The following is a 23,974-nucleotide window of genomic DNA, read 5'->3' as shown; positions in this document are numbered from 1 at the left end:
AATTTCAGGGAGCTCCTTAGCACTGCTATGTGTGCAGTACCTACCTCCATCATAATGTTCATCTTTTGTGTCAAGACTGGGTGCAGAAAGAAGGAAAATGTTTCAGCCTAATTGTTTGACAGTCACGTTTGACAATGCTATTCGTAGCTGCCAAAACCACATGCTTATGGGAGGCTCACGTTTTATTACAACTTGCTACTTGTTGTCAGTTAAGAACTCCTCTATCCAGTCCACCATTCCAAAAACAGCATGGCCTCGGGCAGTAGATTATTATGATTAGACAGATACAAATACTTTAACCTTACACAAATCCTTTGCACCTGAGGTAACGAAAAAAAAAAAAAAAAAAAGACACAGCAGAATTCATGAAAGAATGTGTTACGCGACTTTTTCCATTACTTCACAACTTTTCCTATGAAGTCTCTTTTCTTGTTCCCAAGTAAAAACTGCTTACATGCTCTTTAGTGCTCACCCACTACCACACGTAGAGAAAAGTCAATTGCTTTAATCCCAAGGTTTTCTACCTCTATGTACTTTATAGAATTAAAAACAGATTACTGTCTAGTGTCTAGTACTGTCACCCTTTATGATTTCACTCAGTAGAAATGAGTGCGTATTTGGCTGTGTGCATTTTTGTTCAAGATTTGAAATGATGACTTCTATGTTGAAATATCTAAACTTTTGAATACAAGCCAAACTGACTAAAAGGAGCCTTTTGTTGCCACATAATTAATATATCAGTCCTGATTTTTTTTTGTGCATTTGTCTTACTGCACCACTAGAAGTTAGGTGCACCACTAGAAGTTAGGGCCCATTCACAGACTATGCATTGGGTTGCTATGGGAAGCCTTGCCCAATGCAGTGCCAAGGCATAAACACATGCGCAGCTCTGTGTATGTTTATAGCACCACTCTGTGCATTGATGATGTGACTCCTGCGTGCATGTGCAAGAATGATGTCATTAGGGCCATCTGCTATAGTTTATGTACTATATCCATAGGCACTGATAATTTTCTGTAACATTACATGAACTGAAATTTGATGAGGGGATTTGCTGGTTTTGTAAAGGATCTGGGACAATCCAAAGAGAGCAATAATGTTATGTGGGTAGCAAACCACAGTGGACAGTGAGTGTTGCCAAATGACATCAACAGTGGGAGGGGTTGAAAGGTAGAAGAAGGAGAGAGACTGGAGGCACTTCCAAGGATAAAACCACTTCTTTATTGAAACTTCCTAAAAGCAGCAACATGACACAAATGGTATGTGCTTGGTCAGCAAACATGTTTCACACTCCTGTGATTAATGCTGGATTTAAAGGGGCATGGTAAGGTAAAAACTGAGCCTCCTTGTATGTGAGTCTCACGGGCATGTAAAAACCTCAGCACAATCCTTTTTTTTTTTAATTAAATGCTTTTATGCATACTGAAAATAGACAAAACGCAAACACTTTGACTGAGCCTGCTTTGAAGAAGAACTTTCGTCAAATTAGTCGCTGTCACATTGTTCTAATTGGATGACTGGTTCTGTCCTACGATAACCTTTTATTTAAACTACTACACTATTACTGGTTTTATGTTGGCTCCTTGGTGAGCTCTCTCAGTCCCATTGGGAGTTGCCTTTTGCTGCTGCTTAAAAGGAATAATTCCAGAGTGGAAGTGCATACACCTGGGGAAGATTTGTTTCCGAGAAACAATGCTGTATCTCCTGTACCTGTTACAGCTTATGGTTTGGAGAATGTGCATTTGATTAAGGTGGTGGCACTCTGTATTTTCATTACACTACAAGGATCTGCTGGATGGTGGAAGATCTTTGTTTATCTGACTATATATAGATTTTAATTTAAGAGACTTCGTGTTTTGCACATTCAACACTGTTTACGTATTTGTTTGCATGATTTTGTTATATTCACTGGCGCTGCATCATTTCACTATATTGTAGAGCACAAAGTGCAAGGGTCAGGAGTATGTAACACTCGAAGTGCTGTAGTCAATACCGGAATGCACAGAGTGCTGGGGGCTGAGTGCTGCAGCTAGTGCCAGATTTAGTGTCATCATGTGCGTAGGGGTCATGAGTGTATAAGGCACAGAATGCAGGGATCAAGAATGTATAACATATGGAGTTTAGGAGTAAAGAGTATGTAATGCAAAAAGTGCATTGGTCAGAAGTACAAAATGTAGATAGGGCAGAAGTCAGGGGTGTGTAAAGCATATAGGAGTTGATTTACTAAAACTGGAGTGCAAAATCTGGTGCAGCTGTGCATGGTAGCCAATCAGTTTCTAACTTCAGCTTATTCAATTAAGCTTTGACAAAAAAAACCTGGAAGCTGATTGGTTTGTATACAGATCTGCATGAGATTTTGCATTCTCCAGTTTTAGTAAATCAAACCCATAGTGTAGGGGTTAGGAGAGTGCAAGATTTCCCCCGCAGGCAATACACACTTTCTTGTCCCAAAATCCTTTCTCCGCCCTCCACCAAAAAAACTACACACTACCGCCAATCACAAATACCATCTGTAAGCCAAGATTATCCGCAAACAAAAATTCAGACTCCTCCCAAGAAATATCTCCTCCCCTCTGCTAAAATCTCCTCACCCAGCATATACAGTGCCTTGAAAAAGTATTCGTACCCATTGAAATTTTCCACATTTGGTCATGTTACAACCAAAAATATAAGTGTACTTTATTTGATAGACCAACACAAAGTGACACATAATTGTAAAGTGGAAAGAAAATGATAAATGATTAAATTTTTTTTTTTTTTATAAATATGCGAAAAGTGTGGCATGCATTTGTATTCAGTCCCCTTTATTCTGATACCCTTAACTAAAATCTAGAGGAACCAATTGCCTTCAGAAGTCACCTAATTAATAAATAGAGTCCACCTGTGTGTAATTTAAGCTCAGTATAAATACAGCTGTTCTGTGAAGCCCTCAGAGGTTTGTTAGAGAACCTTAGTGAACAAACAGCATCATGAAGGCCAAGAAACACACCACACAGGTCAGAGTTAAAGTTGTGGATAGTTGTTTAAAGCAGGGTCAGGTTATAGAAAAATATCTGAAGCTTTGAGCATCTCACAGAGCACTGTTCAATCCATCATCCAAAAACTGAAAGAGTATGGCACAACTGCAAACCTACCAAGACTTGGCCATCTACTTAAACTGACAGGCCGGGCAAGGAGAGCATTAATCAGAGAAGCAGCAAAGAGGCCCATGGGAACTCTGGAGGAGCTGCAGAGATCCACAGCTCAGGTGGGAGAATCTGTCCACAGGACAACTATAAGGCCGCGTACACACGCGGGGACTGTTCGCCCAACTTTGTCCGTCAAACAGTTTCGGCAAACAGTCCGCTCAAACTTAGCATGGACGGACATGGCCACACACGACGGACGAACAGTTTGCTGAAACCGTGCGCGATGACGTGAACGGCACGTACGACGGGACGAAAAATACGACATCCTATACACTGCATTATAGCTTTCGGCGTGAAAATCCTTTCTGAGCATGCGCGCAACTTTGTTTGACGAACAAGCCTACACACGAGCGGACTGTTCGCTGAAACAAGGTTTCAGCGGACAGTTTTTCGGAAATTCCGAAAAACCTTGTCCATCAAACTGTCCGCTGAAACTGTCCGCTGAAAGCCCACACACGAGCGGACTGTCCGCCCAAACACTGTTCAGCGGACAAAGTTGGGCGAACAGTCCGCCCGTGTGTACGCGGCCTTAGTCGTGCACTCCACAAATCTGGCCTTAATGGAAGAGTGGCAAGAAGAAAGCCATTGTTGAAAGCCATAAGAAGTCCCGTTTGCAGTTTGTGAGAAGCCATGTGGGGGTGACAGCAAACATGTGAAAGAAGGTGCTCTGGTCAGATAGGGCCAAAATGTTACTTTTTGGCCTAAAAATGCTATGTGTGGTGGAAAACTAACACTGCACATCACCCTGAACACACCATCCCCACCATGAACCATGGTGCTTTAATCATCATTTTAATCATCACTGCTTTAGGCACTGATAAAAAAAAAAAAATACACTGTACTTTCATTTGACAGGGAAAGAGCAAAAGGATGTAACCCATGGCAGCCAGTCATAATTATTATTTTACAGACTGCATACAGTATACTGGACTGGAGTGATTGCTAGGTTACTGCAGTCTGTATATAATTATTGGACTGCTTTGACAAATAAGTCTATACATATGATACTTATTTTTACTCCTCCTTCCTCTATAAAATACTTAAAATTAAATAAAATACTCTTATAAGGGCAAAGTAAAATATTATGAGTGCATGAGGAAAGTAAAAAAAAGGCATTGTGGTTGTCAGATGTGTACGTAAAGTACCTAAAATTACCATGCAAGTCCTAAAGATATCTGTGGACAAGTGCAGAAAAAGAGTTCATAAATATCAGCTACCTGATCAATGTGGTTGGTACTACGAGCTAAAAATAGCACCCCAGCAGGCTGCACACATACAGTTTCTATTTGTAGATACAGAGGAAAAACAATATGCAGCAACCATGTCTCACTTCCTTCAGAAGCATTGTGTACAGGACGGGCTACCTAAACTTGTAACCTAATATTGGTCACAGCCATTCAGACCATAGACAGTGACTCTGTGGTTGTCATTCTATCCTTGCTTTGTGTAATTTCACTCTAGGTAGAAAGTGTGAAATTTGTAACAGTTGTGAACTAGAGAATTGACATTTTGCTGGCCTTTAATGTATAATTTATTGCATTTTTATTTACAAGTATTGATCCAGACAGTGTATTAATAGAATCACTTTCCTAAACATCTGCATGTCTATAAGAAAAATGTATTTCTTCTCATAGCAACCAATCATTTTCCAACTATTATTTTACACTGCAGGGTTGAAAATTAAAAAAAAAGATTTTGATTGGTTGCTATGAGCAATAAAAACATTTCTTGTTTGCAAACTTTCCACTTTATGTATTATTGTAGCAACATGCCTGTTGCAGGAGATGTGTTCAAATCATGCACTAGAAGTCCAGTATATACCAGATTTAACTAGAAAATTACATAGAACCCCCAAATATTATATATATTTTTTAGCAAAGACCATAAAGAATACAATGGCGGTCGTTGCAACTTTTTATCTCGCACGGTATTTGCGCAGCAATTTTTCGAACACGTTTTTTTCATGCGTAAAAAAAAAAAAAAACAGCTAAGGTAGCCCAATTTTTTTGCATAATGTGATAGATGAAGATACGTCAAGTAAATAGATACCCAACATGTCATGCTTCAAAATTGCACGCGCTCGTGAAATGGCGCCAAACTTTGGTATTTAAAAATCCCCATAGGCGATGCTTTCAATTTTTTTACTAGTTACATGTTTTGCGTTACAGAGGAGGTCTAGGGCTAGAATTATTGCTCTCGCTCTAACGTTCATGGCGATACCTCACATGTGTGGTTTGCACACCGTTTTCATATGTGGGCGGGACTTACATATGCATTCGCTTTTGCGTTAAAGGGGCACTTTAATATTTTTTATTTAAATTTTTTTTCTTAATTTTACTTTTATTTTTTTAGTTTGACACTTAAAAAAAAAAAGAAGAAAAATGTGATTATTTTTATTCCTATTACAAGGAATGTAAACATCCCTTGTAATAGGAATATGGCACGATCGGACCTATTTACAGTGAGTCATGGGGTCAATAAGACCCCATATCTCTCCTCTAGGCTAGAAAGCCTAAAATCCCAAAAAAAAAAAACGATCACGGCTTCCCAGCCAAGGTGGTGCTGTTATTTTGAATGCAGAGTCCAGGCGTGATGTCATAACATCGCGCCCGGCCTACGAACGATCATAGAGACTCCGGGGGCCATCTGGTCCGCTGGAAATCTCTATGGTATCATCCGGGGGCTGGTGGATCCTGTGACCGACTCACCGATGGAAGCGGTGAGTCAGTAGAAGCACCAGAGGGCGCCGGCGGGGACGTCCCCTCCCGCCGCCCGTAAGAACGATCAAGCGGCGGAACAGCCGCTATGATCATTCTTATGGTGCAGGGAATCGCCGGCTGAAAATGCCGATATCTGAATGATGTCTGTGGCCTCAGGCATCATTCAGATATAACCACCGAAAGTCGAGGCCATCCCAGGACGTCCACCAGGCGCGAAGTGGTTAAAAGTAGACCAGATCCCTTTCTTACTAAGCAATAGGTCATCCACTATATTTAGTAGGATTTCTCGTGGGGTGTCTTATCTAGGCACTTCATTTGATTGCCATTGTGGCGAGGGCTTTCTACTCTTCGGTTAAAAAATGTACTGTGGATTTGTATATAGTTTCCTTTGTTTTAAATGGTCAGGATTAAAAAAATACAGCCTTTAGATGGTTTCAGCCGGTGTTAGGGTTCCTGTGTGTGTTTTCAAGCCATCCTTTTCAACTTTGCTGAAAACAGCGTTTACAGAACTCAATAGCTAAAGCTCCAATTTTCACACAGATATTGCCATTTATCCACCTCTCCTCTATTCACAGAATTGTGATTAGATGAGAGCACAGAAAGGTGTGGGCAGCTGTTGGGATTTATTCAATGTACTGCAATGTTAAAACCAAGTTACAATAAAATGCAATCAGCAGGTTGCAGGATATACTTCATTAGAGGTAAGTAATGTTGCTGAACCTATAGCCCAGAAAATGTTTTTGAACTAAACTTATGCTTTAAATAACATTATATAATTTATTTTAAAAAGTAGCCATTGTTACTGTGAGCAATGTTTCCGCTTTTGATTTTTTTTATACGTTTTTTTCCATAGGCCATCCCTAATATAAATATTCTGCTCCTGAGCCCTCTCATGGGACCCAAACCCTTAAAAGCAAAGTATCTGGCACTTTAAATGAAATATAAAAAATATATATATTAGATGACCCTAGTTTCTTTTTTCAACCTTTGGAGGGCCAGTCCTAAAGTATGCCTTTTCTTTGGCAGTGGGTGACAAGAGCCTGGATGGAAGATCATTATTGTATAGCAGCCTTTCTCAACCTTTTCAACACAGTGAAACCTGGTTTCAGGGAACCCCTGCAAATAATTACTATATCTATAGCTCACAGAACATTACCACGATGGTCACTGGGAAGAATGTGCCTTAAATTTGTGGTCATTGGGACAAATATTCCCCTTATAGATAGTTAAAATTATCATTGTCGTTGTTTACTTGAGTTTACTCTGAGTTGCTCAATAAGCCACTTCTGGAGGTACCTTGGGTTCACAGAACCCTGGTGGAGAAAGATATTTAATTAAGCTTTTTGTCAAAGCTTAATTAAACAAGCTGATTGGCTGCATGCATACCTGCGCCAGATTTTGCACTCTTCCCTTTTAGTAAATCAGCCCCACCCTGTTCAAATTAAAACCAGATATCAGCTTTTTTTTAGTCTTGCCACCAAAGTTGCTGAAAGCTTCTTTCTGATTGACAGACATGGGATACATAAAATCCAATGAGCCCAAAGACATATTAATGTATGTTGGAAGTCACCCACTTCTTGTAGGTCAACATACACTGTCATTTGGATAACCGCTTACTTTTACCTTTAAATGTAATGAGGAAAGGATTACCCCTACTCCCGGCCAGCCCAGGTGAACAGGGGTCTCAGCCTATATGTCTCCACCACACTACCCACTCTAATGCATTTAGCCCTGCACACAGGAGCTTAGTTATAGGGGTGGTATGCATCAGGGTGTGTGTTGTGGTGGAGACATGTAGGCTGAGTCTGCTCTTTATTATTTGTTCACCTGTGCTGGTCGGGAGTAGCGGAAATCCTTTCCTCTTTACATTTACTAGCTCTCTGGATTGGAATCAAGATAAGCCTACACCCCAGGTTCTGGGACAAAGGGATTAACTTTCACCTCTATTTGAGTGGTGCCAAAATCAATACACTTTTACTTCTAAGTTGAATGTTAAGGCCCGTGCATGATACGAAAATCAGAAGTAGAATTTTGTCCAATGAACGATCTGATTCGATCCGATTTTGGATCGTTAGTATAGTGCTTTTGACAGCCGATTCCAATTTTTCATATGACAAAAGCTGGACGTGCAGACTCTAAAATTGTAATTGTACGTGAACACAACGTCCAACTTTCGTTTAATCAGTACGGTTTTAATCTGAAAAAAATCGTAAGAGCAAGACTACGCATGCTCAGAAACAAAAGAATACATACAAAACTATTCAACACATTAAGTCACTTCTGAAGTTGAATTATGTAATACGAGAATATTCGTATGGCAAGAAACCTCTTCACTTTCGATATGAGACTAGCATGCAACAAAAAACGGACGAACATTTGTCCAAAAATCTGATTGTGTGTACGAGGCTTTAGCTGCAATGAATAACTCAATCGATAATTCATTACAGCAGTGTCTTGCAGTATCCAAATCCACACAGTTTCCTCCTTTTGCTCATTTAGATACACTGTAGCACAGGCTCACACTAAATGCACATAACAGCTTGAGTGCTTGTATATCTGTAACCATCAGCACAGTATGCATAGGTTTTCTAACACACATGAACTTTTACTCTCCGGCAGTTATTAGATAAAACAATATATACAATTTTTTACCATGTCCAGTGATCCACACACGGCTGGCCCTTTTTAAACTTAGTTACATTAATGTAAACACTTGGCTTATGACTGTGACAAAAATAGCACGGGTGAGTAATATCAGAATCGGTGCACGGCTAGTTATTAATACTTGTTTTTCAAAGTCATTATAAAGCGTCAGTGAAATCAGGGTATGACCAAAGATCACATAATGTGGCTGTGATTTTCTGTTCTTGAACATTGAGTTTCCACTTTATAACTTGAAGAAATGAAAGACGTGGGAGTGTAGAAAAAAACAAGCCCTACTCTTAACAGCTTACCACATCCTGTTTTACTATCTCTTTTGATGGTATCAGAGAAGTTTGCAGCTTCATCCTACCATTCTGTACAGCAAGTGGCGAATGTCACAGGTTACCTTAAGTTCTCAGCCAGTTTATTTGTCTTTTTTTGTTAATGGAAAACCTATAAATACAAATGAAAAATATTGTTGACAGTATTAGATGGGGATGGTGGCCAATAGATTATTTTTTCCTAAAAATTACTTGAACGGGTCAAAAGCTGTGATATACCCATGACCATAACCATCTATGATGGACAGGAACCATGACTGCTATAGGCCTAAAGCCATAATAACCATGTCTACCAATAACCTTGCCCCAATAAACAATGCTCAGACCTGTTAAGTTGGAAAGGACAAGGCCACAGCTTTATTTGAATTGTAACATAAGCGATTTTTCAACATACAGTGGTGTGAAAAAGTGTTTGCCCCCTTCCTCATTTCCTGTTCCTTTGCATGTTTGTCACACTTAAGTGTTTCGGAACATCAAACCAATTTAAACAATAGTCAAGGACAACACAAGTAAACACAAAATGCAATTTGTAAATGAAGGTGTTTATTATTAAAGGTGAAAAAAAATCCAAACCATCATGGCCCTGTGTGAAAAAGTGATTGCCCCCCTTGTTAAAACATACTATAACTGTGGTTGTCCACACCTGAGTTTAATTTCTCTAGCCACACCCAGGCCTGATTATTGCCACACCTGTTCACAATCAAGGCATCACTTAAATAGGAGCTACTTGACACAGTAAGGTCCACCAGAAGATCCTTAAAAGCTACACATCATGCCGAGACCCAAAGAAATTCAGGAACAATTGAGAAAGAAAGTAATTGAGATCTATCAGTCTGGAAAGGGTTATAAAGCCACTTCCAAAGCTTTGGGAATCCAGCGAACCACAGTGAGAGCCATTATCCACAAATGGCAAAGACATGGAACAGTGGTGAACCTTCCCAGGAGTGGCCGGCCGCCCAAAATTACCCCAAGAGCGCAGCGACGACTCATCCAAGAGGTTACAAAAGAACCCACAACAACGTCCAAGGAACTGCAGGCCTCACTTGCCTCAGTTAAGGTCAGCGTTCATGCCTCCACCATCAGGAAAAGACTGGGCAAAAATGGCCTGCATGGCAGAGTTCCAAGGAGAAAACCACTGCTGAGCAAAAAGAACATCAAAGCTCGTCTCAATTTCTCCACAACACATCTTGATGATCCCCAAGACTTTTGGGACAACATTCTGTGGACCGATGAGACAAAAGTGGAACTCTTTGGAAGGTGTGTGTCCAAGTATATCTGGCTAGAAGGAACACTGCATTTCATAAAAAGAACATTATACCAACAGTAAAATATGGTGGTGGTAGTGTGATGGTCTGGGGCTGTTTTGCTGCTTCAGGACCTGGAAGACTTGCCGTGATAAAAGGAACTATGAATTCTGCTGTCTACCAAGAGATCCTGAAGGAGAATGTCCGACCATCTGTTCGTGTACTCAAGCTGAAACGAACTTGGGTTCTGCAGCAGGACAATGATCCTAAACACACCAGCAAGTCCACCACCGAATGGCTGAAGAAAAACAAAATGAAGACTTTGGAGTGGCCTAGCCAAAGTCCTGACCTGAATCCTATCGAGATGTTGTGGTATGACCTTAAAAAGGCAGTTCATGCTCGAAAACCCTCTAATGTAACTGAATTAGGACAATTCTGCAAAGATGAGTGGGCCAAAATTCCTCCAGGACGCTGTAAAAGCCTCATTGCACATTATCGCAAATGCTTGGTTGCAGTTGTTGCTGCTAAGGGTGGCCCAACCAGTTATTAGGTTTAGGGGGCAATCACTTTTTCACACAGGGCCATGATGGTTTGGATTTTTTTTCACCTTTAATAATAAACACTTTCATTTACAAATTGCATTTTGTGTTTACTTGTGTTGTCCTTGACTATTGTTTAAATTGGTTTGATGTTCCGAAACACTTAAGTGTGACAAACATGCAAAGGAACAGGAAATGAGGAAGGGGGCAAACACTTTTTCACACCACTGTAAACATTAAACCCGTGCCAGTCACAGTTAGACTGTGATCACTCACAAAACCATAAGACCCCTTTCACACTGAGGCATTTTTCAGGAGCTTTTGGTCTAAACATAGCACCTGTAAAGCGTCTGAAATACAGCTCCCCTGCAGTCTCAGTGTGAAAGCCAGAGTGCTTTCACACTGGGCCAATGCGCTGGCAGGATGTTAAAAAAACTCCTGCAATCAGCATCTTTTAAACGGTGAAGGAGCGGTGTCCTAAATCACCCCTGCCCATTGAAATGAATGGGCAGTTCCGGCAAAGCGCCATTGCAGTGGTGCTTTGTGGGTCACTTTAACCCTTTTTCGGCTGCTAGCGGGGGTTAGAAGTGTCCGCTAGCAGCCAAAAACCTCAGCAAAGACGACGGTAAAGCGCCGCTAAAAATAGCACCACTTTTCTGCCGAAGCCTCAGTGTGAAAGCAGCCTAACTTAACCTAGTCTAAAAGGCCTGTCATTACCATAAGTTCTGGACAGCCTTGGACTGGTTGAACTTCCACTGAAGGGCATAGACCATTAAAGGAAACCTTTACGCTGGTGAGGTAAAACTGCGAAGCTGTAACAACAAACCAGCAAAGAAAAGAAGAGCAGGGCAGGCGGGCAACTTTTTTTCCTGCTTCTTCAAAAGGTAATTGAAAAGTTTTCCTCACAAAGGAACTTTTATAGAGTTCAGGCACCAGCCCTCATCCCTGTTACCAGATAGCCAATCATCTTAAACCAATTTTAGTTTTCATCCATTTAGTACACTCCCCTGTCTCTAGGCCAGTGATGGCGAACCTTGGCACTCCAGATGGTTTGGAACTACATTTCTCATGATGCTTCACTATACTGCAGAGTGTATGAGCATCATGGGAAATGAAGTTCCAAAACATCTGGGGTGCCAAGGTTTGCCATTACTGCTCTAGGCCATACTTCCTGCAGTCAAGGCTCCCATTCCCTATAAGATCAAGGAAGCCCTCATTAATGTTGTAGGTATTGCCCTCCCCATCCAAATTACAATTTTATCTGCAGTCTCCTAATATCTAAGCCCTTGTACACACAGTCGGAGATTCCGATGGAAAGTGTCCGATCGGACTGTTTTGTCGGATATTCCAACTGTGTGTGGTCTACATCGGACTGTTTCCGTCGGAGTATCCGACGGACCAAGTTTTCCAACTTGTTGGTAAAATTTTCTGACAAAATGCTCCGATCGGACATACTCCGATCATGTGTAGAAAATTCCGATCGGACAAAGTGCCTCGCATGCTCAAATCAAATTCCTACACCAAAGCTATTGGCTACTAGCCTGAACATAGTCCCGTCGAAATAACGTCATCATGTCGGATTTTCTGACAACTTTGTCCGACCGTGTGTATACAACTGTTTCGGACAAAATCCGTTGGACAAAATCCGACGGATTTGGTTGTCGGAATCTCCGACCGCGTGTTCAAGGGCTAATACTCTAGTTTCTTGCAATTTTAAATATGTATTTGTAGTAAATATTATCAATAGATATTTTACTTGCTGCCTTGTGTTTTAGGTCTTGTTGCATTTTTAATTTATATTAAAGTGTATATCTAGGTTAAAAAAAAATTGATTGAGTGAGGAAATATTCAAACCTCTGTTGGTTTTCTATTGCTATCTAGGGCTCCATTAGAGCAATTTCTCTTACTTCCTTTTCTAGTGACAGTGGTTTCAACTGAAAGGAAATGAGGTTAAAAATCCAATAGACAGAAATGAAAATGATGTTTTATTGCAGTAAGTAGCCCCCTTTTTGTTGTCTGTTCTCGTACGTTTTGTCTGGTAAATGCTCTTCACCAGGATAGAGAGAGAGGCAAAAGCTAATAAGGCCCTGGATTGCAATAAAAATCCAACAAGGGATCAAATTTTTCTCTAATTTATCTAAAACAGACAAGAGTTCTAATGCTTCCCTGCTCTATTCAAAACTCAAAAAAGTCTAGATGGACTTGTTGGACATAAACCTTAAGTAATATTTCATTGCTAAGAAATGTCTGATATGACAGATAAAAAGCAGATTTATTTTTTTACACCCCACCCTTACTAATTATATGACAAAAGCAGAGTTTTGTCATTTACAGGGATTTGTGAATGGAACAAAGATCACTGAAATTCACTTGTTAATAATCCACAATCGTGACAAGCGTGTAAGATATATCTGCCAGCCTGTAGAGAAAATAAACACATAGTTAATAGTACCTATTGATACCAGTTCTGACCCAATTAAGTGAGAACCCTTTTGCTTTCACCGTAAGGAATTACATTTTAATGACAGAAAACTGGAGGCACATTCATGAGCTGGCTTTCAGCTTCAGTAAAAGTACTGATGATTGCAGCTGGTCCACACTATTAAAAGCATTGATGGTTGTTCCATTGACACCCACCAGGGTGTTCTCTCCAAAGCAGCTTTCAGGTGTTCTGGTGGGTTGTAATTGGGGAAACCCATACTGAGATTCTTCTGCTTCTTTTTCCTTCCTCTTTCTGATGCAAACAGATGTTCATTTGTGCTCATAACCTGAGTTTAGGTACGCTCTTCTTGATATATATTGTAGTGCAACAACAAACTATACAGACCTAGAAAAATAAAATACTTTGCTCTTTCACCCTCAATTAAACAACAAATAATCTGCAAACATAATTTTAAATGTTCACTCCAGTTAAAAGCAAAGGCCAAGGACTGAAATGCATGTATGGAGCAAGTTCTATCTGCTCAGTACTTTAGTGTTCCATCCAAGCATTACTGTACTCCACTAGTCCACCCCACTCTCCATTTGTTGGTAATCTATTGATCTGAGAACCCTGCATGTGACGGAAGAGGAATTCCCACATACACCCAATGCAGACTGTTTATTATCTTCCATATATTAGACGTAAAAAATACATTTATCACTGCCAATGATCAGATCTATTCTTGAAAGTGATTGATGATGCAGATAGCAGAGATAGGGGACTTTCCACAGGCTTTAGGATATACACTCCCAATGAACCTGTGAGGTGCTTTTTGGATTCTTGTTGAAGTTGATTTCAGAGATTCCAATCAGAGGTTAAAGCAGTAGTAAACCAAATTTTTTCTTTTAAACCCTGTAAGACAATTGTATAATGTGCTAGTATGCATAGCATACTAACACATTATGAAATACCTTAGAACAAAGCCTTCTAGCAGCACACTGTCGCCAGTGAAGGCACTTCTATCTTCACCCAGTCCAGCCGTCTGATTGGCCACGCCGTGATGACATTGCGGGACTCACGGATTGCTGCACAAAGCTCTGACGGTACAGCACGGGTATGCTGTCCCTTCGGAGTGCATGCAGCGTGAATATCTCCTAAACAGTGCAAGTTTAGGAGATATTCACGGTACCTACCGGTAAGCCTTATTATAGACTTACCTGTAAGAAGTTTACAAAAAGGGGTTATTTCCATCTATTTTGTGAACTTCCTGCTTTTAGCATGTTTACTAAATAGCACTACTAATTGCTTTTTTTTGCTACAAATAATAGAATATATCATTTATAACAGATATCACAATTGTAGCACCCCTTCATATTTAATGTAATATTTATTAATACAGGTACTTCTATAGTGCCATGAATTTACACAGCACTTTACTTATTATTTAAACCAAAAATATATTCATATGATTGCTGAGTAGGATTATTAAAAGCTGGAGCAAACATGGGCCAATAACAACCAAATTTATTCTTTTAAATGAGGGGTGTGAGCATTATCCAGACTGAGACTATGTAATGGGTTTGGTCTTATTCAGACAGACTCAGTAATGCTGTTGGCCTGATCCATACCAAGACTCAGTAATGAAGTTGATCTGATCCAGACTGGTACTTAGTAACGGGAAATGGTCTGATTCAGACTGAGATTCAGTAATGGGGTTGACTTGATCCAGACTGGTACTTAGTAACAGGTGATGTCCTGATTCAGACTGAGGCTCAATAATGGGATTGGCCTAAACCAGGGATATGCCATTAGCGGACCTCCAGCTGTTGCAAAACTAGTCCCATCATGCCTCTGCCTCTGGGTGTCATGCTTGTGGCTGTCAGAGCCTTGCAATGCCTTGTGGGACTTGTAGTTCTGCAACAGCTGGAGGTCCACTAATTGCATATCTCCGACATAAACTATACCGAGACTCAGTAATAGGATTGGCCTAATCCAGACTGAGCCTCAATAAGGAGTTTGGCCTAATCCATACTGAATCTCAGTAACAGAATTTACCTAATTCAGACTGAGACTCAGTAATGGAGATGAACTGATCCATACTGAGACTCAGTAATGGGGGCTGACCTAATTTAGACTGATATTCAGTTTAGGTTGCCCTTATCCATACTGAGACTCTGTATTGGGGTTGGCCTGATTCAGACTGTCATTAATGGGGTTGATCTGATCAAGACTGAGACTCTGTAACAGGGTTGACCCAATCCATACTGAGACTATAAGTATTGCGGTTGACCTGATCCATACTGAGACTCAGTTTTGCGGTTGACCTGATCCAGACTGAGACTCAGTAATGGGGATTGGCCTAATTCAGAATGAGATTCCATAGTTAGGTTGCCCTGATCAAGGCTGAGACTCAGTAACAGGAGAAAGAGCTAAGCTAAGTGTCATGAAAATCTTGAGCAGTATGTAATGTGGCATAAAATCCGCCTTCTATATACCATGTGCCATAACGTAACAAATGACACATGACAATGTACCATTTGTTTGAATTAGGAAGTCAATGTGTGCACAAACATTTGTGTATCAGTAACAGCTTCTCCCCCTCACAAGTTATAATCGGGAAGTTGCTTTTTACCATTTCCTGTGTATCTGTGACATGTTTTTATCTTGATTGGCAATATTAACTCTTCTGGTACAAAGGAAACTTTGGTCATTCTCTGTGACACAAGTAACTTTGGGCACTTATTTCACAGAAAGCCATGTCCTAGAAAAAAAGGTGTTATCATCTGTTGACATTTTTCATATCTCTGTGGTAATCAGGTGCTTGTGGTGGCAGCGGTGGTAGTGAGTGGGTGGACAGGGGAGGAATGGAAACAGGAGGGATGTTGTACAGCTTGCTTTAGATGGCCTTTGCCAGGTTCAGTCATTTCCTATCCGCCTGCCAAAAAATACATGCTGATAAATTGACATGAAATGATGAGTGTGGGAACTGTGTAGTCTGACAGTGTACAGGACAAGACGACAGTGACGGAAGAAGCAGCAAAAAACAAAGAACTATCCTTCCATCTTTAGATAACTGTCTCTTATAATACTGACTCGTTGACATTGACTGACTCTTTTCTGTAGTACACACTTAGTAAAACAATGGTGGAAAACAAGCAGATGAGAGCTAACAGCTGAAAACTGATGTCTGTATACTGAAGTGAAGCTATTTCCAGATGTGTGCAGTCTTCAGTTGTTGGGCTGGTTGGACTCTCCAGATTATTTTGTAGTAGAGAAACATAAGGAGAAATCTCATTACAGTGAGTGGGGTTGAGCCTGTTCACTTAACAAAGTGAATGTTCACTGAGCCTAACAAATAAAGTGAAGTTATGTTCACAACAGCAAATTTGTGCTAGAAAAAAATGCTGCTGTTCTACTTTTGGCCATAACTTCATACTCCCTGTCACCCCTGATATTTTGGGCATTTACACTCATATTTGCATGTTCCAGTATCTCTCGCCTCCCTAATATAAAATGCCCTTTGAAAACTCTGTCAATGAGAGTGGAAGCCCCTCATATTAGCCCCAGAAGGCGTGTAGATTCAGGAACTCAAGTGCATGCCAAATAAGTCCTTCAGAGATATAACTGTCAAGTTATTCAAAAGAACAGCATCAAGGTATCACTTTTGGTTGGACTGCCCCTTTCATACAGCACTGCCTACCTTGACATTGGAAGCACTTTGTAATGTTATATTTGCTAGAATTTCATTGTAGGCATTGGTGGGTAACTTTCATAAGGGTCAGTTCAAAAAATATTTAACACAGGGACGCTGCTCTCTAATTTAGTCATGTGACATGTGTGTCATTTTTTAAATCTTTTAAAACTTGGCTGAAAAATACTGTAATGTTTTTAAAATAAATATACTTACAGTATCTCACAAAAGTGAGTACACCCCTCACATTTTTGTACATATTTTATTATATCTTTTCATGTGACAACACTGAAGAAATTACACTTTGCTATAATGTAAAGTAGCAAGTGTACAGCTTGTATAAAAGTGTACGTTTGCTGTCTCCTAAAAATAATTCATCACACAGCCATTCATTTCTAAACCACTGGCAACAAAAGTGAGTAAACCTCTAAGTGAAAATGTCCAAATTGGGCCCAATTAGCCATTTTCTCTCCTCAGTGTCATGTGACTCGTTAGTGTTAGAGGGTCTCAGGTGTGAATGGGAAGCAGGTGTGTTAAATTGGGTGTTATCACTCTCACTCTCTGACACTGGTCACTGGAAATTCATGACAAATAACTCTCTTAGGATCTGAAAAAAAAAGAATTGGTGCTCTACATGAAGATGGCCTAGGCCAGTGATGGTGAACCTTGGCACCCCAGATGTTTTGGAACTACAGTTCCCATGATCCTCATGCACCCTGCAGTGTAGATGAGCATCATGGGAAATGTAGTTCCAAAACATCTGGGGTGCCAAGGTTTGCCATCACTGGCCTAGGCTATAAAAAGTTTGCCAAGACCCTGAAACTGAGCTGCAGCATGGTGGCCAAGACCATACAGCGGTTAAACAGAACACGTTCCATGGTCAACCAAAGAAGTTGAGTGCACATGATCAGGATCATATCCAGAGGTTGTTTTTTGGGAAATAGACATATGAGTGCTGCCAGCATTGCTGCAGAGGTTGAAGGCGTGGGGGGTCAGCCTGTCAGTGCTCAGACCATACACCGCACACCATATCAAATTGGCCTGCATGGTCTGCAGAAGGAAGCCTCTTCTAAAGATGATGCACAAGAAAGCTTGCAAATAGTTTGCTGAGGACAAGCAGACCAAGGGCATGGATCACTAGAACTATGTCCTGTGGTCTAATGAGACCAAGAGAAACTTATTTGGTTCCGATGGTGGCGGCAACCAGGTGAGGAGTACAATGACAAGTGTGTCTTGCCTACAGTCAAGCATGGTGGTGGGAGTGTCATGGTCTGGGGCAGCATGAGTGCTGCCGGGACTGGGACGCTACGGTTCATTGAGGGAACCATGAATGCCAACATGTACTTTGACATACTGAAGCAGAGCATGATCTCCTCCCTTCGGAGACTGGGCCGCAGGGCAGTATTTCAACATGATAATGACCCCAAACACACCTCCAAGATGACCACTGCCTTGCTAAAAAATCTGAGGGTAAAGGTGATGGACTGGCCAAGCATGTTTCCAAACCTAAAAGCTATTGAGCATCTGTGGGGCATGCTCAAACGGAAGGTGGAGGAGCGCAAGGTCTCTAACATCCACCAGCTCAGTGATCTCATCATGGAGGAGTGGAAGAGGACTCCGACGGCAACCTGTGAAGCTCTGGTGAACTCCATGGCCAAGAGGATTAAGGCAGTGCTGGAAAATAATGGTGGCCACACAAAATATTGACACTTTGGGCCTAATTTGGACATGTTCACTTAGGGGTGTACTCACTTTTGTTGCCAGCGGTTTAGAAATTAATGGCTGTGTGTTGCATTATTTTTAGGGGACAGATAATTTACACAGTTATACAAGCTGTACACTCACTACTTTATATTGTAGCAAAGTGTAATTTCTTCAGTGTTGTCATATGAAAAGATATGATAAAACATTTACAAAGAGGTGAGGGGTGCACTCACTTGTGATATACCATATGCTGCTGTGTTGGCTTTGTGAATTTAGCCCATTGTATTGCATAAATGGAGGTGTATCTTTTGATATATGCTTGCAATAGGGGTTACTGAAAACATCCCCTGCAAGATAACCATTTAAAGAAACCCTCTAGATCTCCTTTAGTGCAGTGCTTGCAGCTTAGCCTTCATAGGGCTTTCACTACATATATAAACTATGTTACCTTAAGGCCTCATGCACACGGACGTTTTTACAGCCGCTTTTTTGAGCTTTTTTTGCAGCTTAAAAATGGCTGTCCATGTTAGTCTATGGCTTAATGCCCACCTAGGCGTTTTTGAGCTGCAAAAAAAACCCAGGCCCAGTGCGTTCTGTGGTGCGGAGCTAGAGCTGTAAAAACATGAATTGCGCAAAAACGCGCAACATATTTTCTTTGTTTTCTGTGGCATTGTGGGAAATTTGGGAGCCAAGAGATGTATTTCTTTAAAAAACGCTACTTAACGCTAAAAAACGCCAATGCAAAACACGGTAAAAATCGCGTTTTTAACGCCGATTTTTCCAGGAGTCAGAGCTAGCTTTGCAGCCAGTTTTTTAAAACGTCTGTGTGCATGAGCACTTATGGTTCCACATCTGATGGTACCTTAGGCTGATTTACAGAAATAAAAAAAAAGTGGAAATGTTGCCCAAAGCAAGTAATCATATTTGTTCTTTAGTAGTGCAAGTATAAGGGTAAATGGCGCTACCTGTATAATGAAAGATGACATACCCTGTTGACTTGTTAGGTGCTATGTGTCTCTTAGTGACTAATAAAATGGCATATACCAATAGTGCAATCCTAATAAATTACCAATGTGCATATACCAGTGGTGCAAACCTCACTAGGTTGCCAAATAAATATGAACTTGATAGAAATAAATGTTTAAAAGTGATACATAAACCGTGATACTCCAATAACAAAAATGCAAGTATATAAAAAAAATTATAAAAAAATAAATGTATATATAAAAATAGTTTCAAAAGTGTAAGATAAATATTAAAAAATAGTTGCAATTATATAAAACGACCCCAAAAAATTAGCATGCCAAGTCCAAAAAAATACATCAAAAAAATCAATCCAACCAAAGTCTTATGTGATAATTAAGTGCTTGGTGACGATAAACACAGGAACAAAATCCAGGTGACTTAAATGCTCCCCCTCTTGGGTTTCCGCTCACCAGCTCCAATAACCCCTACAGGGGCATATAGGTTTTATGTACCAATACTGTTTCCCAAGTTAGATCATGCAGCCAGGCTCCAGGATCCAGTGCAGGCAAATTTACTGCATTTGGGGTGTCTTTAGGATTTTATTGACACCCATAGCAGATTTCACACCCAGTGCATTTTGAACATGGTGTGGCAAATACGCATGGAACACAGTTTTCCCACTCCATGTTCTGGTGTGAAAAAGCTTTTAATGTTGAAAGTGCAAGCCTAAAGCAAATTTGTGCTTTGCCTGTACAGGGCAAAGTAACAGGTTTACTTTTAATCCCCCTATCCAGTAGCACACACTAACCTTTCCTTCACTGCCCGACCATGCTGTTTATCTGCAGTAACAGTGAAAAAACACCCAGGATGTTTGGGTGTATAGAAGCATGTGACACACGTTTTATGGCAGCATTAGGCCAAGCACCAGTGCTTTAACATGGGGAGAGCCCATAGCCCTATGTAACATGGGGAGAGGCCATAGCCCTGTGTAACATGGGGAGAGGCCATAGCCCTGTGTAACATGGGGAGAGGCCATAGCCCTGTGTAACATGGGGAGAGGCCATAGCCCTGTGTAACATGGGGAGAGCCCATTGCCCTGTGTAACATGGGGAGAGCCCATTGCCCTGTGTAACATGGGGAGAGGCCATAGCCCTGTGTAACATGGGGAGAGGCCATAGCCCTGTGTAAAATTGGGAGTCCATAGCCCTGTGTAGCATGGGGAGAGGCCATAGCCCTGTGTAAAATGGGGAGAGACCATAGCCCTGTGTAACATGGGGAGAGGCCATAGCCCTGTGTAAAATGGGGAGAGTCCATAGCCCTGTGTAGCATGGGGAGAGGCCATAGCCCTGTGTAACATGGGGAGAGTCCATAGCCCTGTGTAACATGGGGAGAGTCCATAGCCCTGTGTAACATGGGGAGAGGCCATAGCCCTGTGTAACATGGACAGATTCTTCTGCTCTCGGTAGCCAAACAGTGTGGGGGGGGGGGGGGGGTTGAAGAAAGGTGAGTATGTGTTACTGGGGTGAGGGTGGGGGAATAAGTAGTACAGGTTCCTTTCAAAAATGAAAGATAAAATATGATTAGCTGCTGTGGGCAAAAGCCCTCTTGTTTGCTCTCGTTTTAACCAAATGTCATATGGAAAGAATGAACATGGCTTATGATTTATAATTATAGAAATGCAAATCTGGTAGTCAAAATGAACTTGGATCCTTGACTTTACTTTTTTTTCTCTTGCAGTAAATGAAATAATAAGAAATGACCTCTCAATCAACAATGTCCATTCATAGCTTTGACAATCCTGAACTTAGGCAGTGGACCTGTCACCAATCTGCTGTGGAATGAAGATTAAGTAATGCTTTGGATTCCTATTACCAAGTCCTTCCGTCATTTAATGGAGTTTATATCTTTGGTACAACAGACATGTTTAGTCTTCAGCAGAACTCTCATCTCAAAAAAACATAAGAAATAAAACATTGCAACTGTGTATTGTATGGAATATAACTGAAATACTTGACGAAAGCTGATGGCCAGGAACCGTGACTGATCCGTTTGGCACCACTGGATGCCGGAAGTGCCTTAAATGTTCATATTTGTGGCATTAGGATGAATCAAAAAAGCTTTCTGTTTGCTACCAAAAGAAGTATTTTCGGTGCAAAGAACTATAAAGCAACTGTTCGGCTTGCTGTATTATAGAAGCAAACTTAATTCCGACGAAGAAAAAAAAAAAACTCAGCCTACAAACTCTCTCAATGCTGCAGATCAAAATGAAAGTATCGCCTTAACCTGCGCGCCTCAAAAACAACCAATTGGACTCTTGTTATATTTTATCTAATATATTTAAAGTCATCCTTTTTAATAAAATAATGTTATATTCTCAATTGGGAACCATAGCACAAAGAAAGCATAAGCACATGACAATTTTTTAGAAGACATGAAAACTGCATGTTCAAATGTGATTTCATCTGAGGATGATACTTAACTGTGTCAGAAACATTTCATATTTTCCCGCATTGAAATAAGCACTTCCATATTTATGCATATTGATATTCAGATTATATGCTGATTAAAACCCCATCCTCACTTATTGGATCGTTTTCATCTTATTGACAAACCATTATATCTGCATTAAAAAAAGAAAAAAACGACTTATATTAAGCTAATATGTCACCTGCCTTATAGTCCTAACGCCATCCCTTGGGTTAATCTTGATACATAGGTATATTGTATGCATCGTGTTGCTCTATCATGAAAGCAAGCACTTTAAATAAGAAATAAAAAAAGCAAGTTGCATTAAACTAAAAGCAACAAGTGTAATTTGTACATAGGTGACGATAAGATTGTAAATATTTGTATGGTTCCACAAAAGCCTTATAACTCTTGTCATTCTTCTGCAGTAAGGGTGGTTGACATGTGCCTCAGCAACTGTTATTAAACTACAATTCCCAGAATGCCCACTGCCAGCTGGCACTGCATGCTAGGAGTTGTAATTTGGTAACAGCTGGGGTCTCGCAGATTGCCTAAGACTGTACATGGGGAATGTTACCAAAAAAAAAAAAAAAAAAATGGCTGACAATGCAGTGCTATGTGGTATGTTTCCATATTCATTAACCTAATTTGGAGTATAGTACAGATATTTAGTATGACCCAGTTCATTAATTATTGTACAAGTAGCAGCTTAATATATCACTAGTGATACAGTTTTTTTTTTAACTTCATGTAACCAAACTAGCATGGTCTAATTGAAACTGATATGTAACTAATGTTGTGCCTTAGTAATCGACGCCCTCTTCTGGAAAAAAGCCTAAATTACAAACTGATTGAAAGTAACTGGCTTGAATAATATAATGCTGTGTATTATGTCTTACTTTTTTGAAAGAAAATGAAAAGCCATATTTATTATTTGCACACGACTGTGATAAACTAAATAGATAATATGGCTTTGTGTATCATTTCATTTTTCATGTGTAATCGAAAGATGTTTACCCCCTTTATAGCACTATAGGATTTGCATGATATATGTATAATAGATGACAGTTAGACAAGTCAGTGCTCAGAGACTACGTTTGCTGGCTGCCCCTGAACATTATCAATAAAGCAATATCATGGAGCCAGTATGGCAGTGTTTCATTTCTGAGTTTTGCTTAAACTACTGTTCATTTATTCTTGTTTCCTGTAAAAGGTAAGTGGGCTTAGAATTCATATTACAATCCTGGGAGGAATAAAGTTGGTTACAGCACCCAGTGGCTTCTTATTTTTCTCTGTTGAGTTATGCCAGAACCAAAATATCCAAATTGGAATGGATTTTCTAGCAGTCAAATTGGTGTAACAGCAAAAGAAATATAAAGGAATCAGCCAGTGAGTCAGCGCTCCACTGACATACAGACAGCAATAAACTAATAACAATTAGTGGCAATGAATAACATACCAAATTCCAAAAATTTAGTGGCACGTGAACAGATCCATGCAGAAACCGTTTGGATATACAGGATGTATATTACACGCAGTCTACGGCTGCTCCTTACAGGTATGAGAATCCCTCAAGAACATGCAACAGAAAGAAAGGGCACCAGATCAACAGGAATAAAAGACAGGCACCCTTACTTTCTGTTACATAAAGTAATATTGGCATACCAACATTGCAATACAAAACTTACTAGGTACATGGCTTCCTAAAAGCTAGAGTTTAGGCAACCCCTACTCTGTATCCTATATTGCAAAGCTACCTGAATACAGTTCAATGGCAAATTGGTGGCAGCGACCATTCATGCAGCACCACGGGAACTTTCTATCATGGACTGTGTAAGTTGAGAGTAAGGATATCCTACTCCAGATCCCACTCACCCTTCTAAGTGACTGTGAGCATAGACTGAATCTGTCTTCTTCCCACGTATGAAGGGTTGACATTTAAGCACCACGTCACTGCTAAGAGGTCCGGATACAACTTTATTCCATTAAAGGTCAGGGGTACAGATCAAGAAATAGCCAACACATTTCAGGGGTCTACATTCTCCCTTCA

At 40.4% G+C, this 23,974-nt stretch overlaps 1 protein-coding gene across 6 annotated transcripts in view; it reads left to right on the top strand.

Annotated features, from left to right (window-relative positions):
* NFATC1 (nuclear factor of activated T cells 1) overlaps window positions 1–23,070 on the top strand; it is a 284,252-nt gene extending 261,182 nt beyond the window's left edge. For all 6 annotated transcript variants that reach the window (XM_077492327.1, XM_077492325.1, XM_077492332.1 and 3 more), the window contains one exon: window positions 21,196–23,070. In XM_077492327.1, the coding sequence (XP_077348453.1) occupies window positions 21,196–21,245 (50 nt within the window). In that variant the 3' untranslated portion in view covers window positions 21,246–23,070. The remainder of the gene's footprint in view (window positions 1–21,195) is intronic.
* Window positions 23,071–23,974: the final 904 nt, after the last annotated feature.

This window comes from Lithobates pipiens, unplaced genomic scaffold (genome assembly GCF_037356315.1).
Source record: "Lithobates pipiens isolate NorthernLeopardFrog02 unplaced genomic scaffold, aLitPip1_a1.2 Scaffold_19, whole genome shotgun sequence".
Taxonomy (NCBI): Eukaryota; Metazoa; Chordata; class Amphibia; order Anura; family Ranidae; genus Lithobates; species Lithobates pipiens.
The sequence above is the reverse complement of the archived record's forward strand: the minus strand, read 5'-3'. Positions and strand labels throughout refer to the sequence as shown.